The sequence below is a fragment of the Helianthus annuus genome, chromosome 15, assembly GCF_002127325.2.
Source record: "Helianthus annuus cultivar XRQ/B chromosome 15, HanXRQr2.0-SUNRISE, whole genome shotgun sequence".
Lineage (NCBI taxonomy): Eukaryota > Viridiplantae > Streptophyta > Magnoliopsida > Asterales > Asteraceae > Helianthus > Helianthus annuus.
This window is the reverse complement of record NC_035447.2, coordinates 69,118,186-69,130,677: the sequence shown is the minus strand read 5'-3', so window position 1 is coordinate 69,130,677 and position 12,492 is coordinate 69,118,186. Positions and strand designations below refer to the sequence as shown.

The following is a 12,492-nucleotide window of genomic DNA, read 5'->3' as shown; positions in this document are numbered from 1 at the left end:
AAGCATTTCATTTATGTGGCAATTTCTTATGTTACCTAAACCATAATAAATAATAAGTAAATTAATATTCATACATTATCCTATCTCTAACAAACAATTCAAAATAATCTATATCTATATATCTATATACTATATATAAGCATTTTCTATGGATAGAAATGTAATTTAACATCACGTACAAACTTTATAACAACATGTACAAACAAATAAAGCCTTTTTAGAGGGGTTGAATTTGTATTTTGAGCAAAGATTTAAGACGTCTTGGGGCTAAAATAGAGAATTCCTCCTCCCGCATTTACTATCCAGAATCCCAATTGTCAAAACCGTTCGATGCTTGGTGTTCTCATTCATCACGGCAGTCCTTTAATTGAATCGCCTCCCCCTTTAAGAAACCATCAATCTCCTGTTTGTATTTGCTTTTGTTTTCTTCTATTGATTCACTGAAAAGCAGATGAGTGGGGCTAGATTGTGTTCGTTATTAGGCGAATTAGGGTACGAAGGTCACCGAACAATCTATCCCGACAGTTTCGAATGGCCTTTTCAGTACGAAGAAGATGCTCATTTGTCTCAGAAACCAACCAATTACATGTTTCTTTTTGTATGCAATATTGTTCTCAGATTGTTTTCTAGATTGTAGGAAGTTCAATTTTGTAGTTAGGGCTTCCATTTCACAACATTCTTTGTCCTAATTTATCAGTTAGGGTTAACGACGGTTGTATCTTCAATGGAAACATGTTAGATATTGTTGGAAATATTTAATCTTGACTTGGTTATTAGTTAGTTTTATTATTTGTTTTATTAATAAGTATTTTGGTTGTCAAGTAAATGCTAGGATTAGTCATAGTTTGACCGATTATTAAGAATGAAAGTTACGTTAGATAGTGGCTAGCATTTAGGAGAAAGTGGGGTAGAATTTGTTATTTTTGTTGAGTGTTTCAAGACTACGTAGGCTATATAGCCCGATGAGTTTATTGAGTAAAATACAACATTCACTTTGCTATATTATCTTCTGCATATTCAAGTGTGTGTTTTGTGTGAGTGAAGAGGGGCCTGAAACCAACAGATATTTTGTATCTTCTTGTTGTTAATTTAATTTCGATTGACTGCATATTCTTAGACAAATAATTTGTATTTTGTTAATGATTTCTATGTTAGGAGTATAGTTATATTATGAAACCATAACCATCAACTTGTTCCCAATTCAGTTTTATCTAACAATGTTTCAATTGTAGGCGTTTACACTCTTATGAGAAAGAGGTTGAGAGGGAAGCAGCCAAAACGGCTGACATGAAGGAGAAGGGTGCTGATCCTTATGATCTTAAGCAACAGGTAAACTTCATATACATCTAACTCATTATCTCAATAAACTCTTAAAAAGTGTTTAAAAGATGTATTTCGACATATGGTGAAAGTGTCATTGGGGTAACAACAATTACAGCTTTGGTGCTATCTTTTTTTATTACGAATGATTGTTAGTGAACTTGCAATTGTGATTGAGATGTTTTCTATGATTAAAGTACTTTTTTGTTTATTTGAATAGGAAAATGTGTTGGCTGAATCAAGGATGATGATTCCTGACTGTTGCAAACGCCTTGAGTCCTCGCTAGCTGACCTAAAAGGAATATTGGTATGCAGTTTATATATTTGTTTATATTTTATTTTACTATGATAATTGTCTGACAAAACTTTGTGTACATGCTTATCCTGTATAAATCATTGTCCGAGGGGGTTCTTGGAGCTCCACGTTTGGGTCACCTTCTAAGGAATTCGCTATATAATGCAGCTCGGATCTAAGCTTCGGAAGCTAGCCCCAACCCAAATTTATAGCATCAGCTTCATCCATCATTATACAGCCAAAAAGTTTCAAAATTTTGAAATCTTTTGCAAACCTTAAAAGAGACTGATCAGAGCCAAGTGAATTTGAAATTTATACCTTGGTATGCACATTAGTGGACTACATTCGACAGGTTTAACTCTTTCATTGAATCTCGCACACATTGCTGGGAAAATCCGAAAAATGTCCCTTTTAGACTCAACGAGAATGTCTCCTTGACTTTTCAATGCCACAAAATGTCCCCTTGAACACAGGTGGCTACGCTGGTGTATTAAGGTCGGATGGCGGTATATAGGTCCAATGAGATCATGTCACGTGTCCAATATATATTTAGTGACGCTGGCATCCGATGGTGTTTCTGCCGTTGATGTCATTGGCGGTTTAAACAGTTCGGTCGGTTCCAACTGTTTATTTTAATGATTACAGCCTATTAAGGATGTTGGTGAAGTCATACAAGTTTATAATTGTAATAAACGCATTCCCGCTTGGGGTTTTGGTGGGAAAGTAGATGATGGCCCTGTATTGCATTGTTTCAACCTGAGTGGAAATGCTCGTAGCAGTGAGGTAAAACTCTCTTCATTGGTCATGTAATTGAAGGCATCTCTCACGAAAATGCAGGTCAAATGGGTAAAATATGAAAAAGTTTCTAACAAAGTTCTTATAACCCGTATTTAATTTGAATGTTTTTTATTAATCGTTATCACACCCTAAGTATATATTAATATACTTGGTAAATGGGTAATTAATGGGTAATTTGGATAAAGTGACTATGGCTATGATTATGCTGATTAACTGATTCTGAAACTTCAATATAAATGCACATCTAATCACTTTTCTTAGATAGCAATTTAGTACATAATTATATTTTTTTTATCTTTTTTTAATTACATGTGATTCTTGTTATACAGGAAGCAAGAGCATTTATAGGAAGATAAATCAAAAGGGAAACAAAGAAGCTGCTCTTCATGTAAGTTAGTTTTGATATGTAGTGTAACAACTCTCACAAAAATTAATATTTAGTATAATAATTATCCAATAAGGAAACCCTAATTAAGACACCCAAGTGAGTCAAGCAAGTAGGTAAGCATGTCAAGCAGGTAGGTAGGCATGTCAAGCAAGTAGGTAGGCATGTCAAGCAAGTAGGTAAGCATGTCAAGCAGGTAGGTAGGCATGTCAAGCAGGTAGGTAGGCATGTCAAGCAAGTAGGTAAGCATGTCAAGCAGATAGGTAGGCATGTCAAGCAAGTAGGTAGGCATGTCAAGCAGGTAGGTAGGCATGTCAAGCAAGTAGGTAGGCATGTCAAGCAGGTAGGTAGGCATGTCAATTGAAATCCCACATCGATCAGAAGAAATTGTTGAGGTGCTTGCTTGCTTGCTATAAATAGGAACTTAGGATTTCATTCTTCGTTGCTTATTTCTTTCTTCTTTTATCTATACGTTTGTGTTCTAACCAATAATAACCAAAGCGATGTTCTGTCCGATAGATTCAGGAACCATCTAACGAATGCCGAAGTGTTGTGCTTTGTGAATTTCGTTAAATGGAATCCAAAGTACTATACTTTGTGAGTTCATTAAATGGATACCAAAGTACTGTCTGATAAGGTTCGAATCTCGTGACTACCGTTAAGGTTTGATTTGGGTTTTACACAAATACGTATTCCATTCTGTTAAACTATATGTTTAACTACCGAAAATACTCCCCACTACACACACGCGAATCACTAATTAGTATAGCAGGGTGCTGCTTCAATACAGGGTATTAACTCGATCGCTATTACGATTCATTTTCCGACCGATCAATATATCCAATGGATGTTTAAGTGCCACCCACATTAGGGTTATACTTTGTCGTTCGTCGTTAAATCGATGGATGTTTAAGTATCGTACTTTGTCGTTCGTTGTGAGAATTTGATCTCGTGAGTTATCGTAATTGTTGTATTAAGTTACCTACCTAGTTCGTGTGCACTAGGTTACAAGGCTAAATCAATAGGCTAAGCTCTGCCTGTATAAATCTGCAATATATCAAGGCTTATCTGTAGACTAAACTTTGGCCGTATGAATCTGCATGTTTATAATGTGAGTCATTCTCTTTTTATCAATTGTTTTACAATACTCTAAATTATTTTCAGAATTATAAAGTAAAGTGATTAAGTTTATGTAATCACCAAATTACAGCCGGTATGTGGGGTATTGTGCACATTACTACTGTTTTAATCACATTAGGTGGGCGAACCTAAAATTAAGTGATATACGTCATTCATTGGGGCAGCCAATGGTGATATGACCACAGTCACAGATCCGGTCGAGTGACAAATACTGTGGGTAGTTGGTAGATATCAGAAACATATGTAAAAACTCTTAATACTGTAAATTATAACAAACGAGTCGTTTTAGTAAACTGAATGATTCACTCAGTATTTCCCGCTGAAAAAACCTTTTTAAAACGCGTTTCAGGTAATTACAGTAGATTGGAGTAAGGATTGGATCCGGCACTAAAAGACTTCAAGAAGTGGCTTATTTTATTAATTAAATCAAATTAAGAAATATTGTTTTTATTAAAAGCTACCTTTGTAACAATGGAATTTATTCCATCTATTTAAATAAAATCCGGTGTTTCTAAACTCTGATATTTTTCCTAACTCACGGTCCTGATAAAATTTCCGCTGCAATATTTTTCAAAATAACTCACCGGTACCACTGGACTGCTCGCGGCTCCCGATTCCGTCCAGGATGGGGTCGGGGGACGTGACAGAAGGTGGTATCAGAGCCACTGCTTTAAGCTTATAAGTGTTGTGATAATAATACTTAAGCTTAAATAAAAAGAGTTAGGAGATTACTGTTAAATGGTAGCACATCCGATAGCAGTTAGACTTGAACATAAGAAAAGATGCCTTAGTATAAGCTAAGCTACTTGTTTACGCAATTAGGTGTTATAATAATACCTAAGTTTAAATGGAAAATTAGAAGCTTAATATTATCTTATAGCACTCCGGATGACATTTAGACTTGAACTTAAGAATTTTGCCTTAAATAAACTTTAAGGTAAATTACTTATGTAAGTACAATCTAATGGATATTGGTATTCCATAAAAATGTCGATTAGCAGGAAATAGCACGTAATTGCTTCTTGCTTATTGATATTATTTGGTCGAGAATAAGATATGTTAGGGAAATACAAATTTCCTTGATTCTGGATAAAAGTCCTAATAAAAGAGGCACTTTTAAAAATCTTGAAAAGATACTATTTATGGGAAATAGAAAATTTTCTCCGGCAAAACTGGGTATAGAGTAGCAGACTCTCCAGCTTGTCTGGATATACTGAAGTTACCTCTTCGGCGCGAATCGGATAAGACGGAGTAAATAATATGTCAAATCAGTGACAAGATTTCCCTAAATAAAATCATGACCAGATATTTGACTTGTTTTTGGAAATATGAATCTGCTAAATACATTGATCTTATAGAAGGTATGTATATTGCAGCATGTGAAATATATAATTATATAGATATGTATATCTACTAGTCACTTACCCGCGCGATGCGGCGGGAGTGGTATCATTTAGGTTGGTGAGTTTAGGGCTATCTACGGGGATGTAGTTTCCAATGTGGCTTGTGACGACGATGGTGGTAGTGTAGCAGAATGTGATGGTCGGTTGAGGCCTTCTTCAGCGGCGAGAATCAGCGATTTGCGGCGATTGGTGGTTTCGTGATGGCGTTTGGTGGTTATTGTGCGACTCAGGAGAAAACAAAGAAAATTGTTTGATTCTAGTTATGTTACCTGAAATAGACGGACTACCTAGGCTTTTGTTGGTTCAAATTGTGATACAAATTCACAAATAACTAACATTAACTACTATATTGTAAGATGTACAAAACATAGTCAAAAATTTCCCAAACAGTCTTAGGTTTGTAAGAGTCCTTAATCTTGAATTCCTAAGGTTTGGAACTGAAATTTGTCACAAAATAAAGGATTTCCTTCAATTAGTTTCTTAAGTTCAACCAGCATCATACCTCGAGCAGATTTAGTATCTCCATATTTGGATAATTGTTCATTCTCCCTAAAGTAGTGATCTATAAAAGTCAGTCAGCAAAGGCGCGATAGATGATGCTTAATACAAAAATTAAAGTAAGATAAATAAGTTCGTTTCCAGACAAATGGTTACAAACAAATCAATCGAGTCGTTAATCAAACGATTAAACGCATAAACAAAACAATAAATATGAATTTGTACGCTCTGATACATATCTACTTAGAGGTGGCAGTTTTTTTATTTTTTTATTAACCATGCCGCTGCGCTCGTTGCGGCTGCCCTCACCGCGCCGCTGCGGCTGCACTTGTTGCGCTCGCATGCTCACTGCACCGATCAAATTTTAGTAAAGTACACGGATGGTAAGCCAGAGACAACTGAGGTGATGGCACCAAGCAAGAATGACACAGTGCTGAACACTGCTGTTCCCTTTTACCCTGCATATACCAAACAAACTTGCGATTAGTTTATGCACAGCTATTCATAATCATTTTATCATGAAATAAGGATACCTGAACAAATGTCTCGCTCGACCAATAGTTTCCCTTGACGCATTATGCAAGGTTCGCTCGGTCCAACAACTCAAGCAAATGTTTTCTATGTTTTTTAGGGGGAAGATGGGTGCATCTCTCCACAGGACATACAAGACACAGGTCATTGGCGGAAGCCCGCCAAATTTAACATATAAAGTTTTTTTATATGTTAAATATGGCGAGCTGCCGCCAATAACCTGTGTCTTGTATGCCCTGTGGAGAGATGCACCCATGTTCCCCCTAAAATGCAAAGAAAACATTTGCTTGAGTTGTTGGATAGATTACACAGGCTCAGTTTTTGCATCACAGCCTCAAAACACTTTCAGTTCAGATAGATTACACAGGCTCAGTTTTTGCATCACAGCCTCAAAACACTTTTAGTTCAGACAGATTAAGAACACAAGGTCAGCTTATGCATCATAGACTCAACACTTTTAGTTCAGACAGATTAAGAACACAAGCTCAGCTTTCGCATCACAGCCTCAAACACTTTCAGTTCAGACAGATTAAGAACATTTGGACGGAAGATGTATAACCTTGTAAAGGGTAAAAGGGTTTGTGTTTTCTTGTTCCTTAAGAGTTGTACATTGTGCATTAAGTGTTTTTTCAACACCTTGTTCAATTACCATCTTGTCCTTCACATATGTTTATTAAGGATATCATTTGGCAAATCAGGCATTAACTCTTTTTATAAGTGAGCCGTTTGCCTCGAATCGGTGGATCTCTCCACAGGGCATACAAGACACAGGTCATTGGCGGCAGTCCGCCAAATTTAACATATAAAGTTTTTTTATATGTTAAATATGGCGAGCTGCCGCCAATAACCTATGTTTTGTATGCCCTGGGAGAGAAGCACCCATGTTCCCCCTAAAATGCAAAGAAAACATTTGCTTGAGTTGTTGGATAGATTACACAGGCTCAGTTTTTGCATCACAGCCTCAAAACACTTTTAGTTCAGACAGATTAAGAACACAAGGTCAGCTTATGCATCATAGACTCAACACTTTTAGTTCAGACAGATTAAGAACACAAGCTCAGCTTTCGCATCACAGCCTCAAACACTTTCAGTTCAGACAGATTAAGAACACAAAATCCGGAGTACACAACAAGAGTAATTTGCCACGAAACTTAAACAACCTTTAAGTCTCTATAAATAATTCAGGGATATCTACACTCTACTCACACTTTACAGCCTCAAACAGTTTCAGTTCAGCTTTCTCTCAATGCTCACACATCTCACAAAACAACATCACATCTCACAAAAAGGGATGCCAAAAGCAGGGAAGTACAATCTACAGGAAAAAGCAACACTTTACTTTTGTGTGAAAGACAGCTTGCTTGCTGCAATCTCTATAATATATCAACACTCTTCCATACACTGTTTGAAAGACAGCACTGCTAGCTTCAGTCTCTATAAATAATCCAGAGATATCTACACTCTACTCACACTTTACAAACTCTCAACTACACTCAACTGAAATTGTAAGTTTATCTCAGTTGAATAACAACTACATACATGTAATTGAGAGATGAACACAACTACGGGTAAAGCCATGGCTGCAACTCACAGGCTCAGCTTATGCATCATAGCCTTAACAGTTTCAGTTCAGACATATTAAGAACACAAGCTCAGCTTATGCATCATAGAGACGACAGGCTCAGCTTATGCATCATAGCCTCACAGGCTCAGCTTATGCATCATACCCTCACAGGCTCAGCTTATGCATCATACCCTCCGAATGCAAAGAGTTGATATATTCTGAAATCGAAGTAAATAGAAGTTGTTAAGTTGATGTTTTGAAAGTAGGATTATTCAACTGAGATAAACTTACAATTTCAGTTGAGTGTAGTTGAGAGTTTGTAAAGTGTGAGTAGAGTGTAGATATCTCTGGATTATTTATAGAGACTGAAGCTAGCAGTGCTGTCTTTCAAACAGTGTATGGAAGAGTGTTGATATATTATAGAGACTGCAGCAAGCAAGCTGTCTTACACACAAAAGTAAAGTGTTGCTTTTTCCTGTAGATTGTACTTCCCTGCTTTTGGCATCCCTTTTTGTGAGATGTGTGAGCATTGAGAGAGAAAGCATATGGTGATCCGTGTGAAGTCAAATGGACGGTCCCGATCTTGATCCCTTTTTGTCTGTAGCATAAGTCAAATGGGTTAAGATCAGTTAAAAAACAAAAAGCATAAAAATAACAAAACACATCATAAAACACAAAATATAGTCAAGTTTATATTCTCTCAGTAGCATAGCATGTTAAAAATTAATATTCAAGGCTTAGAAATTACCAAAAAAGAGCGAAAAACCGACTGAATTCGAATCTCAGCCCATTCTTGACACTAATGCTCCGTTAGTTCTCGCAAAGTCAACCATCATAAAAGAAATCAAGTATTAGTAAAGATTTGATATTAGTTATAACCAGTACACTATTAACTTAAAATAAATTTAATATAAATCACATTTTGTCAAGTTGCAAATATAAAAACCTTTATTTGGCAAGGGATCCACAGATTTGAACAAGGGATCCGTTTGATGTTCTGATAAGTTGCAATGAGTGTTATATATCTTACCATGTTCTTTTGTGATTCTTATCTTTAATCTTGATGTAGATTTGTTAGTAGATGCGCTTATTTCAAATTAGGTTGAAAGTTTTGTGATATTTGAATTTGTATTTTTGGTGATGATAGTTAGCTTATAAAAAAAAAGAAAAGAAAATTGATGAATGATGATAAACTTTACTTTACCTCTGCTTGAGTGAGCATGAGACCACTAAGTGAGGGAACATTCTGCATATGAAGCCCCCATCGATTCGAATGAAGCAGCGTTCAGCGTCGCCAAAGCCAATTCCGAGACTCTCCAAGCAGATACACTTTCTCCGGCAGCCAGAAGATCGGAGTGAGCTTGTTCTGTAATAATAGTGATCGTGACAGTCGTTAACCAAAGGTATAACTAATTAAATTCAGATCCTAAAAAAAGGTTTCCTTGCGAGTTGCGAGTGACATACCTGAGTCGATTCATCACAAAACACATGCGAAAATCCTTCGTAAACCTCAGATTTCGTCCTTCGAACATCCGTCAACCGCTTCACCTGAAAAGTAAGAATCACAAAAGAACATGGTAAGATATATAACACTCATTGCAACTTATCAGAACATCAAACGGATCCCTTGTTCAAATCTGTGGATCCCTTGCCAGATAAAGCTTGTGATACATCTCATGAAACCCTAGATCTGCTCATCGAGCATCCCACAGAACAAACTAAAATCAAAAATACATTACAATCTATCTTTTCACTATTCCATATCTAAATGACCTAAATATCATAATTATCACAAAACCATGATACTTATCAGTCCCAAAAATGAAGGAAAAGATCAAAATATAACAGAACAAAGTAAAATCAAAACTACAAAAACAATTTATCCTTTCACTATATCATATCTGAAATTAAGCTAACTATCATCACCAAAAATACAAATTCAAATATCACAAAACTTTCAACCTAATTTGAAATAAGCGCATCTACTAACAAATCTACATCAAGATTAAAGATAAGAATCACAAAAGAACATGGTAAGATATATAACACTCATTGCAACTTATCAGAACATCAAACGGATCCCTTGTTCAAATCTGTGGATCCCTTGCCAGATAAAGCTTGTGATACATCTCATGAAACCCTAGATCTGCTCATCGAGCATCCCACAGAACAAACTAAAATCAAAAATACATTACAATCTATCTTTTCACTATTCCATATCTAAATGACCTAAATATCATAATTATCACACAACCATGACACTTATCAGTCCCAAAAATGAAGGAAAAGATCAAAATATAACAGAACAAAGTAAAATCAAAACTACAAAAACAATTTATCCTTTCACTATGTCATATCTGAAATTTAGCTAACTATCATCACCAAAAATACAAATTCAAATATCACAAAACTTTCAACCTAATTTGAAATAACCGCATCTACTAACAAATCTACATCAAGATTAAAGATAAATCAACATTTAGAACCTAACCTGAGTCGATTCATCACAAAACACATGAGAAAATCCTTCATAAACCTCAGATTTCGTCCTTCGAACATCCGTCAACCGCTTCACCTGAAAAGTAAGAATCACAAAAGAACATGGTAAGATATCACATATGTCCTTCACATATGTTTATTAAAAGCATTAAGTTGCTTTTACCGTTTGATGTTCTGATAAGTTGCTTTATCTTTAACCATGATACTTATCAGTCCCAAAAATGAAGGAAAAGATCAAAATATAACAGAACAAAGTAAAATCAAAACTACAAAAACAATTTATCCTTTCACTATGTCATATCTGAAATTAAGCTAACTATCATCACCAAAAATACAAATTCAAATATCACAAAACTTTCAACCTAATTTGAAATAAGCGCATCTACTAACAAATCTACATCAAGATTAAAGATAAGAATCACAAAAGAACATGGTAAGATATATAACACTCATTGCAACTTATCAGAACATCAAACGGATCCCTTGTTCAAATCTGTGGATCCCTTGCCAGATAAAGCTTGTGATACATCTCATAAAACCCTAGATCTGCTCATCGAGCATCCCACAGAACAAACTAAAATCAAAAATACATTACAATCTATCTTTTCACTATTCCATATCTAAATGACCTAAATATCATAATTATCACACAACCATGACACTTATCAGTCCCAAAAATGAAGGAAAAGATCAAAATATAACAGAACAAAGTAAAATCAAAACTACAAAAACAATTTATCCTTTCACTATGTCATATCTGAAATTAAGCTAACTATCATCACCAAAAATACAAATTCAAATATCACAAAACTTTCAACCTAATTTGAAATAACCGCATCTACTAACAAATCTACATCAAGATTAAAGATAAATCAACATTTAGAACCTAACCTGAGTCGATTCATCACAAAACACATGAGAAAATCCTTCGTAAACCTCAGATTTCGTCCTTCGAACATCCGTCAACCGCTTCACCTGAAAAGTAAGAATCACAAAAGAACATGGTAAGATATCTACTAACAAATCTACATCAAGATTAAAGATAAAGCAACTTATCAGAACATCAAACGGATCCCTTGTTCAAATCTGTGGATCCCTTGCCAGATAAAACGGATCCCTTGTTCAAATCTGTGGATCCCTTGCCAGAACATCTCATAAAACCCTTGATCTGCTCATCAAACGGATCTGGTGATAGATTCAAACGGATCTGGTGATAGATCTCATGAAACCCTAGATCGCCGAGAAGAGAGAGAAGAGAGAGAGAAGAGAGAGAGAAGGTCTGATGTTGTTTTGTGAGATGTGTGAGCATTGAGAGAGAAAGCATATGGTGATCCGTGTGAAGTCAAATGGACGGTCCCGATCTTGATCCGTGTGAGAAAGTTTAACAATTGGACGGCAGATGTATACCCTTGTAAAGGGTAAAAGGGTTTGTGTTTTCTTGTGCCTTAACAGTTGTACATTGTGCATTAAGTGTTTTTTCAACACCTTGTTCAATTACCATCTTGTCCTTCACATATGTTTATTAAAGTAGTATAGATAAAGAATTCCAAAAGTCGATTAGGGATAAAACACAAGCATATGTGTCTAGATTTCTTTATTAGGAATCTCTTTTCCGATATCAAACATTATTTCGTTTGATCATTTGTCTCGTAGTTCGTGTGACAAAATAAACAATGGAAACTCTATAAATTGGAACACCATCAAAAATATAAGAATTACCAATGCGTTATCATAAACTATTAACGCAAGTAAGAAACATCTAAAGTTGTGCTAATGCACAAGAAAACACATAAAACTTAAATTATATATATCCACAGACGTCGAAGTTTATCACACATGACTTCCAAGGCAAGACCTTTGGAAAATATAAATTAGGCACGATGACACCAATACTAATTCCGTCAGTAAAAGAACTCCTAATAAAAAAAAGCGGCACTTTGCCACATGATCTTACAAACGATCACAATATCGCTGAGACACGTTGGAACAATATTTCATAACCATCGGTGCACAGTCTAATTATAGTCATAATTATTGGCACTACAAAAGAAGTCATCTA

The 12,492-nt window shown here is 35.5% G+C and overlaps 1 protein-coding gene and 1 long non-coding RNA gene across 3 annotated transcripts; one reads left to right on the top strand and one right to left on the bottom strand.

Moving 5' to 3' along the window:
• The first annotated feature begins 1,063 nt into the window (after positions 1–1,063).
• LOC110881156 (tubulin-folding cofactor A) lies at positions 1,064–2,825 on the top strand. 2 transcript variants are annotated; one of them, XR_004880911.1, is made up of 4 exons: positions 1,064–1,329; positions 1,541–1,627; positions 1,784–2,398; positions 2,743–2,825. XR_004880911.1 is itself a non-coding variant. In XM_022129512.2 (3 exons), exons 1-3 carry the CDS (start codon positions 1,288–1,290, stop codon positions 1,892–1,894), a joined length of 240 nt encoding a protein of 79 aa, XP_021985204.1. In that variant the 5' UTR covers positions 1,174–1,287; the 3' UTR covers positions 1,895–1,967. The 2 variants fall into 2 exon arrangements, 1 of the variants encoding a protein (XP_021985204.1); XM_022129512.2 differs by lacking the exon at positions 2,743–2,825 and having other exon boundaries at positions 1,174–1,329; positions 1,784–1,967.
• Positions 2,826–8,080: 5,255 nt separating this feature from the next.
• Positions 8,081–8,773, bottom strand: LOC118487232. The gene is made up of 3 exons (XR_004880910.1): positions 8,683–8,773; positions 8,226–8,532; positions 8,081–8,152 (listed from the first exon to the last, which is right to left on the bottom strand). It is a non-coding gene; the product is annotated as an uncharacterized LOC118487232 (long non-coding RNA).
• Positions 8,774–12,492: the final 3,719 nt, after the last annotated feature.

What these genes read in the sequence shown, in the direction of transcription:
- LOC110881156 (XM_022129512.2), top strand. Translation starts at nt 1,288, where the DNA reads ATGAAGGAGAAGGGTGCTGATCCTTATGATCTTAAGCAACAG. An exon ending in CTTATGATCTTAAGCAACAG is followed by an intron (nt 1,330 to 1,540) that starts GTAAACTTCATA and finishes TTATTTGAATAG; the next exon opens with GAAAATGTGTTGGCTGAATC. An exon ending in CTGACCTAAAAGGAATATTG is followed by an intron (nt 1,628 to 1,783) that starts GTATGCAGTTTA and finishes TATATAATGCAG; the next exon opens with CTCGGATCTAAGCTTCGGAA.